This window comes from Watersipora subatra, chromosome 9 (assembly GCF_963576615.1).
Source record: "Watersipora subatra chromosome 9, tzWatSuba1.1, whole genome shotgun sequence".
Lineage (NCBI taxonomy): Eukaryota > Metazoa > Bryozoa > Gymnolaemata > Cheilostomatida > Watersiporidae > Watersipora > Watersipora subatra.
The window spans coordinates 22,757,212-22,770,520 of NC_088716.1; the positions used below are offsets into that span (position 1 = coordinate 22,757,212).

The 13,309-nt window shown below is 34.8% G+C and overlaps 1 protein-coding gene across 1 annotated transcript in view; it reads left to right on the top strand.

Annotated features, from left to right (window-relative positions):
* The window catches only part of LOC137403964 (coiled-coil domain-containing protein 150-like), a 58,653-nt gene extending 47,402 nt beyond the window's left edge, over positions 1-11,251 (top strand). Inside the window, exons 15-25 of the mRNA XM_068090106.1 lie at positions 520-613; positions 1,246-1,415; positions 3,001-3,121; positions 4,065-4,190; positions 5,005-5,163; positions 6,161-6,247; positions 6,525-6,596; positions 7,055-7,243; positions 8,582-8,703; positions 10,535-10,637; positions 10,773-11,251. Coding sequence (XP_067946207.1) covers positions 520-613; positions 1,246-1,415; positions 3,001-3,121; positions 4,065-4,190; positions 5,005-5,163; positions 6,161-6,247; positions 6,525-6,596; positions 7,055-7,243; positions 8,582-8,703; positions 10,535-10,637; positions 10,773-10,841 — 1,312 coding nt within the window. The 3' untranslated portion in view covers positions 10,842-11,251. The remainder of the gene's footprint in view (positions 1-519; positions 614-1,245; positions 1,416-3,000; positions 3,122-4,064; positions 4,191-5,004; positions 5,164-6,160; positions 6,248-6,524; positions 6,597-7,054; positions 7,244-8,581; positions 8,704-10,534; positions 10,638-10,772) is intronic.
* Positions 11,252-13,309: the final 2,058 nt, after the last annotated feature.

The window sequence follows — 13,309 nt, forward strand, 5'->3', positions numbered from 1 at the left end:
ATTTATAGTATATAGTATACAGTACAGTTTATGGTGTAAACTGTTAAGAAATACTTTACCGAAGTCGTTAAATCGACTTGGAACGAATTAAAGTTTACATATATTAATTCTAATGGGAAAACCTGTTTCGGATCTCGAACAACTCGATTTTCGACCAACCTTCTGGGACAGATTGTGTTCGAAAACCGAAGTTCCACTGTGTATGATTATCCAATCAGACTCAAAGATAGGTTGTCCTGAATGAAAGAAAATTGAAGATGACTGATGATGCTCTTTGTCAAGATTTTTTGCTGCAGCTCAGTGGCTCATCTTTGACACCCCTTCTGCTCATGTCAGTAACTTCTCTTGTGTCAGCTTGTAGCTGCCCATTAACACATAAGTATGATTGACATGTCATTAGCTTCTGTGAAAAAATCCTATCTTATATCCTGGAAGTGATTTTATTTTTTTACTGGCTAGAAATGAACAGTAAACGCAGGAAGTGATTCAATATTCATGTAGTGAGCTGTTGTCATATAGGAAGAGGCAGCAGGATAAGCTATCTAGGGTAGAGAATCAGTTGGAGGTGCTCTCAGAGAAGTTGACTGATGTCGAAGGCAAACAAAGCAACCAGGTACCTTTTTTAACTTCACTCTCTACTATGATGTGTCATTCTATTTCATGCTAGGTACCCTGTTGGTCTTTGACTAGCTGTAACTATGAAATGTATATTGTTGTTGTCTTCTCTGTATGCCGTCTCATAATAGACAGCCTATCGGGTCTGTTATGAGTGTTCAATTGGATTATTGCATGCAGAGCATAGCTTTCGAGACTGGACTATTCTCAGCTGCTCTTCACCAATTGTCTGGTCTAATGTCATGGAACTTCAAGTTCATGGCATGTCCTGAGCATAGGATACATATATGAATACCTTGTAAGGCCTTTTGAATGAATTAATTAGCTAGTTATAAGCTTATTTAAGGCAGAAAAGAGAAAAAGCTAGCAGAAGAGAGCTCTATCTCTCACTGAAAGCTCCTTTCAATCTTGCTTTTAAGTGTCCATCTTGCGCCTGATGATGAGTTAAAATACATAGTCTCAGCCAATCAGCTTCAGTCAACTAAATGCAGGTTGAAGTGAAGCTTTTACAGAAGGGCTTCATGAGCTCGTAATATACAGGCAGATGAACAGACAAGATAGACATGTTTTATATACAATATTTCAGGCTGTATATTGCTTTATGTATCATTTTTAAAACTATATCTTTAGGCAAAAAACTTACAGCGAGAAATAAAAACAGTCAAGATAGACAACTCAAAGTTGGTTCGGACTCTGCAAGATACTCTAGAGCTCAATGAGCAGCTGAGAGCTCAGGTTGCATTACTTGAGGAGACGCTGTGCAAGCAGAGAGTTGAGTGTGACAAGCTGAAAGTTCAGAGGTCAGCTTTCTCATAATATTTATCATTTCTAGTATGTATGTTATATCTACCCTATCACTATCTCTACTTACACAGATTTTAAGTGAATTTTTGCGAATGCAATTTCTCGAAAGTCAAATTCTTGAAATCAATAGCTCGAAAAAGAATTTGTTGCTATAATAATATCAGCAAAATTTAGCAATGAAAAATCCACATTGCACTAAATGTGATCTTGGAACCCTTAATTTCAAGCCTTCTACAAATTGCCGCGTCTAACCATTAGGTTAGACGTCATTATCGTTCCTAACTGTCTTATTTATCTTTATCGCTATTGCAGGTTATGAGCTAAATATGTACTTTTTTAGCATTAATTTTATCACATGTGCCGTTTCAATTTCAATGTGCCATTATAATGCCTTCGATTTCCGGTTCTTCCTAAGAACAATCGCTAAAAAGTTTAAACACTAAAAACCGATATCGAGAGGTACCAGTAACGTGGTATTCAAAGTTTGGATTAATAGCTTCTGCTGCAACAGTAACTTTTTATACACACACTTCCATGCACTAATTGTTATTAATAATTCAACATATTCGCGATTTGTATTTTGTTTTATCAGTTTATTTTAATTGTATCAGTATAATATTACTTTTCATTGTAATAAAACATACTTTATTTAGCCATTACTTGCTAATTATTTTACATTTAAACACATTTACAGTTGTTTTAGTTTGTGTTTCAATTTATTGGGACCGCACAAAACACTTTTCTCATGATATGAAGTATAATAGCTAGAATGGTAACAGTTGTATATGTTGCCAGGCAACAATCAATGCCGGGCATTCAGCTAGTCCTTGTATAGACTTTTATATGGATGGATGACACGCACTCAACTGCTGCTTGAAACCGTAATGCCAGCTCGCGACTGCATTGCTTTTTTTGGCATTTTTTCTTTATCATAGTCCAAACAGTTTTATAAGTCATGTGTAGATGAAGATGCACGTCATCGGTTATTTCAATGCGGCTTTTTTATCCTAGATATTTATATAGTGCAGTTAACAACTTTACCTCCTATGATTACTATCTTGGTGGATGTAGTTATATGTAGCCTCCTTCAGTATAACGCTCATCTGCCGTTGTAATTGTTAGTAAGTTCAATAGTCTATTCGAAAAAGAAGAAAAAAGAGAAAGTAAAAATAATTGTGAGTATAAATTTCAGTTTTATGCAGAAATAGTAATATTGATAATAATATTATATCAATAATATATTATTATAAACAATTATAATTATTATATAATTAATGTAAATTCTTATAAATAATAGTATTATATATTATTATATTAATTAATATAAATAATTAATATAATTATACATTATATTACTTATAATAATATAATAATAATTATTATAAATAATAATAATTGCTGTGCAAAATAAAGAGTAGCTAAAAAAACTTGCAACCCAATTTAATTATTAATAACCGGCATCGCAGTGTTTATATGTCAAGATAGTATTGTTCAGTTTAGTTGGCTATTCCTTAAGCAGCTTCTCTTTATTAGCATAAGATAGTCCATAAGATTATATTATCCTTAGCTCTCTGTTTTTAGCAAAGACATAGACAGCAAGTTGAGGCAGCAGGACTTATCATATGCTGCCAGAATTGCTGAGCTGGAAGCTCAGCTTAGCCAAGAGTGGGATAAAGCGTCTCAACATGTTCAAGTCAAATCAGTAAATATAAACATAAATATATAATATAAATAAATAATATATATTAATAATATATATTAGCTGAATGCCCTGCTTTGCATTGATGATAACAGCTTATAAACATTACATTACCTTCATTACCTTACCTACTATATTACCTTTACACTACCTTACCTGCAACAGCTTATACGCTGTTTTTATTACCCGAGCAATGCTGGGCATTCATCTAGTGAGGCCGTGAGGTCAGTTGGTAATCGTTACATTTGACGCAACGTCATTATACATATTTTAATTGATGTAATGAATATCCTCACTGTTATTGTTCGCTCATCAAGCCAGCGATCAATAATAGTGAAGATTATTAGAATTGGAGGGTCCGAAATTGAATCTAGTGCAAAGTGGAATTTTTGTTGCTAGACTTCAATCGCTATAACTGGACATACACACAACACACAAACTTTGAGATATATATGTAAATCTCAAAGTCAAATCTCAAACATAAATAATATAAATTATAAATATAAAAATGAATCTCCTAATTATTTGCTTCTATGTCATCTGATTAGGTTTGTAGAAATATTTTTCATTACCAAAGAAGCAATGGTGTTGGAGCCACGAGATTTCAACTAAGTTATGTAGTGGTAACTTCTTCATTCTCGGATAACAAAATGATGGAAGGTGTTTGTGTCAATTCTATGTAGATAAAGGAGAAATGGTCAAATTCTATTCAGTAGCTAAAAAGTGTATCGAACTATTCTTTGTAGAGTTCCATTTTTATCACTGACATCAAACAGCTCATTGCTAGAGTACTTTCACATCAATAGAATATGTGCCCTATTCATGCCTTAGTGATGAGACTGACAATTTATCGCTATATAAATACAAATGAAGGTCACGAAAAGTGAAGTTATTTATGATTATATGTAGCTGCTAAAACAGGAACTGTCCTTGACTTGTTCTGTAGTCTGAAAATGCAGAACTAAGCAAAAAAAATGATGACCTCAAGATCAAGGTGAAATCGTTGAAAGCTGATGTTTGCAAACTCAAGGGAGAGATAAAGCATAAGACACAGAAAATTCACAAGTTACAGGTATGCATAATAAATTTCAAATAAGTACAATGGAATGTAGGCATACACTATAGAATAGTTATGTACCATAGACTATAGGTGTGTTTCATAGACTGTAGGTATGTACCGCTGACTGTAAGTATTCATTATAAACTCCATTAACTGGACTTACTGTACTAGTTCCTGATATTTCACGGAGAGTTGTCTTCTCATAATTATTCTTTTCTGTTTGCAATCTGAAAGTTCTGCTACTTTCGAAGCATAGAATGAAATAGAGTAAGGACATTAGCTTAAAATGCTGCCCTTCAGAACCGTCTGCTCCGAAGACAATTTTTATTAACTTGAGTGTTCATCTGCAGATAGTTCTATGGATGTCTAATTGTTAGAACAAGGCTAAGTAACCTGGCTCCATGTTCTAAGTATCTGTTGGTAGCTAGAGGGAACTCTGGTTTATTATCTGCCTTTTTTATTTATTTAAATGCGATAATCAAAGTGCTTTTAAATTGGTTAAAGTGATTATTGACGTACTTTTAAATTGGTTACTTGGTGATTATCGATGTACTTTTAAATTGTTTTTTTTTTAATGTTTGCAACAATTTCAAATAGATTGATCAACAATCTCTAGTTTCAATTACAAGCTAGGCAGACTTGTCAGAGTACTCACCCTTTATAACATTGATTCTTGATGCTACGTTTTTTCACTGACTAGCTTTCACATTCTATATTTCTCATGGTTTTGTCTTTAGGATCTATGCGCAGATGTCATTGCTTTTTCTATTAAGGCTTTTTTAGTCATTAACTTTTTATTTCTGAACAAGCTCTTGTCTGTTTGTAGGATACAGAAAAAGAAATGAAAAGACTCTACACCAGTAATGAGGAGTTGTCATCTCACTGTAGAGTTCAAGAAAAGACAATTAGCAAGTTTGTATCACAGTTCAAGGAGGTGCAGAGTGAAATGAGAGAACTAGCTACTCTGCATTCTGAGCAGACAGAGGTGTGTCATTGTAGCTGTGGTCAGGGGCTTCTGTTTTATAGACTTCCTCTAGTCACAGGTATTCATTACTGGTGGCTGCCCAAAACTCATTTAGTGTAAAATAACATAATTTAGTCTATCATTACACAGATGAGGCTGTAATGGGTTTTGAGTTTGTTTTTAGTATTTTCATAGACTTCATTTACATCTCGCCCCAGAATTTTATTTGACAAAAGGCTAAGATTAGTTGAAATGTAAAGATTTTCACTAGCATAAGGCAAAGATTATTGTTGCTATGGTGATTGCTATAAAGTGTGCTTCCTGTTGGGACTAGTAGGTACATATATATTGTAAGTAAGTATATATTGTAGTTGATTGTTGCCAGAGCTACCATATTCCATCATTCTGTTAATCTTTAAACTTAGAGAGCAGCCCATCCTAGTTGGACTTTCAGATGTGTTTTTTATTTTAAAATATGGATCCTGTTATGTTTGTAAATACAATTACTATATATATTTTTTTATATTTTATATTCAGCCACACTATGACAGTCATGCAGGGTGTTCAGGTATCATTCAAAATAATATGATTCACATTGCAATAAAGCACTTTAGAGATATTTGATGAATGCTTGATCTCTCAACTCCTTCCATGGATGTTTAAGTCTCTTAACTCTTTGTGTGTATTTTGTGGACACTTTTCTACTGATCACTTGATATTATGGGTTCGTAAAGATCAAAGAATGTAAAAGTAGCGGTTAAATGGAGGTGGCGGTCAAATGGAGGTGGCATTCAATTAAAGGGTGGGCACTCTATTCTTCAACCCTTCTCTTATAGTGGCAGTCAAATAGAGGTGGCGTTCAAATAAAGATGGCGTTCAAATAGAGGTGGCATTCAATTAGAGGTTTTATTGTAACTTAATTAGCCCTAATTCAATTGATGCACTTAATATTTGATGAAGATTTCTTCAGTTGGATTAAGTGAACTGTTCCTTGTGGAAACTTCCTGTTTGTTTATAGAGTCTTGAGGAAACAAAGAGACTGCTGGATGCAGAGAAGATGAGATGTGATGAGCTGAGAAGGAAGTATCATGAATGCAAAAAGGAGGTAATTACTTTGTACTTCATCTACTGACAACTCCAAAATAGAAAATTGTCTGTATTGCAGTAATGTGTTTCCCATATGCTGTAGTCTTGCGCAGCCAGTGTTGTAGTATCATGTAGCTTGTGTAGCATTACTGTGTGACCTATGTTGTACTACTGTGTAGCCTATGTTGTATTACTGTGTAGCCTATGTTGTATTACTGTGTAGATTATGTTGGATTACTGTTTGGTCCATGTTGTTCTCTTTCACCCAATCCCATAGTCCTTGAATTCATTTGTAGGTTGCCTCCCTGCAAGAACTTCTCAGAGCTACAGAGGTGAAACTGGTCGAAGCAAACAATGACACACAAATAGTAAGTAGTGTGGCCACCTGCAGAGATGGTTCATTTCTTAATATGTGACTTTTTATGGCCACTTTGTATAACTAGTAATTAAAACTGTCGTCAAAATTGTAGTAAGTTCATATGTTTTGTCAACCTTTGAGACTGAACATCCATATGGAAGAACTGCTCGGAAGGATTTACCTTAGAGCAAGTGTTTTGTTATAAAACAAGTAAACCTAATGGAATGTTAGACTTGCAGTAATCTACGCTGTATCAGTGTCTCGAGGTATTAACTAACTTGGATCATTATATTCCAAGATGTTTCCTGAAAATGAAAAACGCATTTGATTAGTCAAGTCCCATAATCATAAAGAAAACAACCACGGGGAAAATTTTCAAAATATAGAAATGAAAAGAAGATGGTTTTCTATGCAGTCTCAATCAGAGTAGAGATTGTTTAAATTATAAATAGTACATTTATTACTCAGGCCACTGAGACACTGGAGGATACTAACAGGTATTTTAAAGAGAGATTTTCAGCGCTCTCAGGGGAACTGAGCTCCGCGAAAAAGCAGCATCTAGACCTTGAGTGGAAGAACATGGACAAACAGCATCGGCTATTGATTGAACGACAGCGAGCTGATGAGACAACCTCAAAAGCTAGGGATATGATCAAAGTAGGTTGTACAGTACAGTACAAGTATGGATGTTTGCTATATATAGACCTAGTTTACTAGTATGGATGTTTGCTATATATTGACCTAGTTTACAAATATGGATGTGTACTGTATATGGACTTAATTTACTAGTATGGATGTTTACTATATATTGACCTAGTTTACTAGTATGGATGTTTACTATATATTGACCTAGTTTACAAATATGGATGTGTACTGTATATGGACTTAGTTTACTAGTATGGATGTTTACTATATATTGACCTAGTTTACTAGTATGGATGTTTACTATATATTGACCTAGTTTACAAATATGGATGTGTACTGTATATGGACTTAGTTTACTAGTATGGATGTTTACTATATATTGACCTAGTTTACTAGTATGGATGTTTGCTATATATAGACCTAGTTTGCTAGTATGGATGTTTACTATATATGGACCTAGTTTACTAGTATGTATGTTTGCTATATATGGACCTAGTTTACTAGTATGTATGTTTACTATATATGGACCTAGTTTACTAGTATGGATGTTTACTACATATGGACCTAGTTTACAAATATGGATGGGTACTATATATGGACCTAGTTGATCGAGTTGCTGTCTGCTAGTAATGACATGTTATGAAGGTGCCCCTTTGTTGTAGTTTAGCTGTATCATTGTCAGTTTAGGAATAATTTTCCATAATTTTTCTTACACTAGCCAAATGCCCGACGTTGCTTGGGTAATAAAAAACAGCTTATAAACACTGGCAGGTAATGTAATTGTCTGCCACTTGCCATTACCCTGGCACATTTCCAATGACTAATTTGAGTAAGCTACTACTATCTGTATTGCTAAACTTATTAATAAGAGCCGTGAGAGCAAGCCTAAGTGACGTTGCATAACGCAAAGTGCTATGCGTATATTTAACAGACATAATGACTCATATTGCCTAACAAATCAATAGCATCTCGCGTAGCTTAATTGATTAGGTTATCGCCTGGTGAATAGAAGGTCCGAGATCAAATCTAACGCAAAGCAAATCTTTTATTCCTAGATTTTAATAGCTCTAGGTAGAAAGACCAAATGGCAGACTGAGATTTATATAGCTTAATGGGCAAACAGTGAAGTCACAAAGAAATTTACAACATACTAGAGTCTATCTGTAAATCTAATAGTTGTACAAGTCTTTCTGTAACTAAGTGCTTCAAAGATTCTTTTTGGTGAGCCCACTTTTTCAACATTTTACACATGTTGAGCCAAGATACATCATGAAATCATTTACTTATACACTCGATTTTTACACTGTATTAGAACTCACTCATTTCATAGCTGTTCCACTTTTTTAAAAGGTTGCACGAAAGCATCTGACAAACATGGCTGACAGAACGGACTTTGATCAATCCACTAGAGAGGATCATAGCCGACTCACACTGACACCCACAGCATATGAATCCACTCTGTCTAACACAAGGTACGATGTATATGTTTATTGACAATCTCTCTCAAGTCATGGAAATACTAACTGATGACATCATACTAATGCTTCCATGTTAAATCATGTACGCTAGTGTCTGCCTCACCCTACCTTATGTACACCTGCTAGCACCTGCTGATATATTATTGTGGATGCAAGTACATCCATTACCTGTCACCTCAGGTTAGCCTGAGCTCTCTCTGTTAGATGCACTCCACATCCTCAGCTCATTCACTTTTTGTGTTTTCTTAAAAAGTAGCCAACTACCTACAGGTAACTCATAGCAACCTAAATGCTATCTGACACTCAGTCTTCAATGTAACTAGTGTTGATCATTAACAGTCTAAAACTGACTCCCATTCAATGTTCTTTCACATAAAAATTGATGAACTTTGGATACCTCTCAGTTCCCTGTGTTACTCTGAAGGGCCAAGCGGCAAGTAATGTGAAGTTTTCATTGTCGTAAGGTTGGGCTAAAATAAGTAAGTCAGCCAATAAGCAGCCAGAGCAACGGAAGGGTAAATGCTTACAGCTAAACAGATTCAGTCGAGCTCATCTTGGTTCAGCTACGTGTAATTGAAGCTCTTGTTTCCTTAGACAACATATCATTAGCATATTTCAGTTAATTTTATTTTCATCGTCAATTAGTAAATTACAATAATCTTATCTTAATTATGATAGGCTAAGTAAATATAAAATAATATAAATGAAATCAATTAATATATGAAAATATGAAAATAATATAAATAAATATAGATTAAAATAAATATAGAATAAAATAACAGGAAGGGAACCACACAACAGTAGAACAAGAAATAACAGGAATGACGATAACATCTGAAGTTCATTTTGGAGTCGTGTCGTTGCCAAGATTTATGGTCTTTAAAAACTTTAGTTGCTGGTGTAGCCGCGGCTTAATTGTTGAACAAGCTGTAACTAATTCTGTCTGATATGTATTCATGAGGAAAAGTCCGTTTTTTTTCAGTTCTCTGTGGTACTTTGAAGCCCGAGTCACGCGGCAAGTAAAGTGAAGTTTTCATTGTTGTGAGGTTTGGCTAAAATAAGCAGCCAAAGCAACCAAAGGGTAAAAGCTTGCAGCCGAACAGAATCAGTCGCGCTCATCTTGGTTCAGCTAGATGTAATTGAAGCTCTCGTTTCCTTAGATAACATATCATTAGCAATATTAAGTTAATTTCATTTTCATCGTAAAGTGCTAAGTTACGATAATTTTATTGTCACACATGATGTTACAGGCTAGGTGAATGTAAAATAATATACATGGAATCAAATAATATATGGAAATATTAAAATAATATGCAATAAAATAAATATGGAATAAAATAACATAAAGGGAATCACACAACAGTAGAACAAGAATTAACTGGAATGGCTTTAACATCTGAAGTTCATTTTGGAGTTGTGTCGCTGCCGAGATTTATGCTCGTTAAAAGCTTTCGTTGCTGGTCTGGTCGCGGCTTAATAGTTGAACAAGCTGTAACTACTTCTGTCTGGTACGTATGCATGAGGAAAAGTCTGTTTTTGTCATTTTTACGGTGTAACTACAGCTGATAGACTCTCTGTTATGGCTGAACTGTGTTGCTAATATTTGAGCGTTGATCTTGCTGGTTATCTGATTTTTATTAGAATATGTAAAGTGCTCTTGTTAACTAGACAATCAATAGCTACGTGTAGAGGTTGGCCTGCTCTCTCTTGTCTCTGTCAGATAAGTTTGATACAGCATTGTTCTAGTAATTCACAGACGTCATTTATTCACAGATATCTTTTGTTCAATCAGTAGGCCAACATATGCTCTAGTTTTATATTGCAGGAGGAATGATAGCATGGAAGGTAATTCCTCTTTAGAGCAGATTCTTAGCGTATCACAGAGAAGATATCAAACTAGCAATCATCCAGCTCAGCCACTTTCTCCTGTACGTACTGGAGAATGCTCCTTATCTAATCTAACACGTTCCTCCGTTGGTTCTATACGCTGTACCAGAGATAGTAATACACTAGCTCTGGGTTGTATTTGATTATATAATTATTCATCTTTCCTCTTTTTATAGTTCACATCAAGCAGCCAAAAGTTGGATGCCATCATAGGAGAGATGGAAAAGCGACGGCTTATATCTTGATGCTAACTTCCGCTCTCAGCCAATCACTGATGTTTTTACACAGTTTCTTCCGTCCACAGCTCTCCTGATCACAGCTTACATCTAGACTAGCTTTACTGAATGATTACCATGGAGTTTTATTTTGTGGAGTCGCATTTCCTTGCTTGCATAGCTTAGTTTATATAATAAATAAAAAAACTGAGTAAACTTCGTTGGAAGTAAAAGCTATAGAATAATTACAAGTTTTTTTCTTTCAAGTATATAATGTGCCAAAGAAGAGCGACCTCTTTTCTTCATAGGAAGCAAGCAAAACATCTCTCTCTCTCCAATAGATGTTTATTAGCAATTCAATGGAGGGGACAAACCTTTATCTAAGAACATGTTTTTATGGAAGATGCCAATAGGGGACAACTTCTCTCTTTAGTAGACATTTGTTAGTAATACACCAGAAGAGACCAACTTCTCCCACATGTAGATGCTTGTAAATAAAATAATTTCTCTATTAAGCAGACATTTGTATGAAATACACTGAAAATAACAACTTCACTTATCAGTAAGTATTCAGATGTAATACACAAAAAGAGAATAACCTGTTTTCAGCCGGCTTTCACACCAACATAGAGAAAGGATAACTTCCCTCTTCAATAGAGGTTTCAAGTATTCCATGGATTACTTAATCATGAAAGAAATGAAAATCATTTCATAAAATGTAATGATAAAGGATAGGGCATTGTTTTCATGAATGTACTGTTATCACATCATACTGTACATGTTAGGTGGTAACTCTATGGCTAAATCACTGATAAACTGCTCATGAAGGGGTTTGTTGACAATTGGCCAAAAGTATTTGGAGAAAGATAATCATTTAATCTAAATTGAATGCTAGCATTGTCTTGTATGTAATCAGTCTTATAGTATTTCTGGTTTATAACCAGAATATTTGCATGTCTGTAGATTACTAAATTGAATGCTAGCGTTGTCTTGTATGTAATCAAAGTCTTATGGTATTTCTTGTTAATATCCAGAATGTTTGCGTGTCTGTAGATTACTAAATTGAATGCTAGCGTTGTCTTGTATGTAATCAAAGTCTTATGGTATTTCTTGTTTATACCCAGAATATTTGCATGTCTGTAGATTATTAAATTGAATACTAGCGTTGTCTTGTATGTAATCAAAGTCTTATGGTATTTCTTATTTATAACCAGAACGTTTGCATGTCCGTGGATTACGGGACCACAAGATAAAACCTATTTTTGCTTTATTCAAAGTGTAACCACTGTTTATTCTATGCAAAATACATCACAGGCTAAACGCAACAAGTGAGCTTAGGAGAAATATTCGTGTAGGCTCAATCTCATCAGGGAAAATTAAATCTGTTTTAGTCAACAAGATGATCAATCCCTTCTAATAAGCTTTGTTTGTTTGGTATGTATGGTTTTTAAGGAATTTACTTACTTGAACATCACACTAACATCAATGATTAAAAACTACTATGTTCTCGCTTCATTTCCGACTGCTATTTATGGTTGATTGCTCAAAGGCAATCACTATAACCACAACGATAACAAACCTTGTTTGTTATCGTTGTAAAGCGTGAAGTCTAATTATGCTAATTCTCAGATGTTAAAGTAGCAATAGAAATATTCTTTATTCTTATAAGCCCAAAACCTAATACACAAGTAGCAAAATTTTAGAATAAAACAAAGATTATCACAAGCAGTAAAAGCTAAGTAATATAAAATATATCTAATGTCAAAAGCTGTATCTTAAGCTGCTCTTAAGCTTGGTCTTGTACGTCTACAATGGGTCAATATCAAAAAGGATGAGCTATTAAAATTGTTCTCTTTTATAGGCATTCTGGATAGCCTGAGGGCAGGTACATAAATGTTCAGCATTATGTCATAGGAGTTAGTCCATTGAAGGGAACACTGTCTTTAAGTACGTTATCTGAAGAACGTTGATCTTGCAGGTTGGGATGCCATCATTGCATAAAATTGCTACTGTGGGCGCTTGTATACGTCAGGGGAAAGTACCGGGTTAGGGTGATGGTAAGTTCAGTTATTTTTGGTGGTGCTTGGGTGTGTTTGGTAGATTTAATTGCTTCCACATCCTTTTGGCTGCTTCTGCAGGTGGTGTTGAAGCAGTTTCTATGATTGATTTCTTCAATTTTGAAGTTTCTAAGTTTCTTTTGACGTTTCAAATTATCGAATTTTTTGATGTCTTTTAGGTGTTTTGCTGCTTTTAGGATTTATTTGCTTATCCTGTGGTCTGGCTGCATTGCCTGTCGGTATGTTGTTTTCGCAATATCTCCATTCAACAAAGGAACACTGTCTTTAGGTACGTTGTCTGAAGAACTCCGATCTTGCAGGTTGGGCTGCCATGATTGCATAAAATTACTACTGTGGGCGCTTGTATACGTCAGGGGAAAGTACCGGGTTAGGGTGATGGTAAGTTCAGTTATTTTTGGTGGTGCTTGGGTGTGTTTGGTA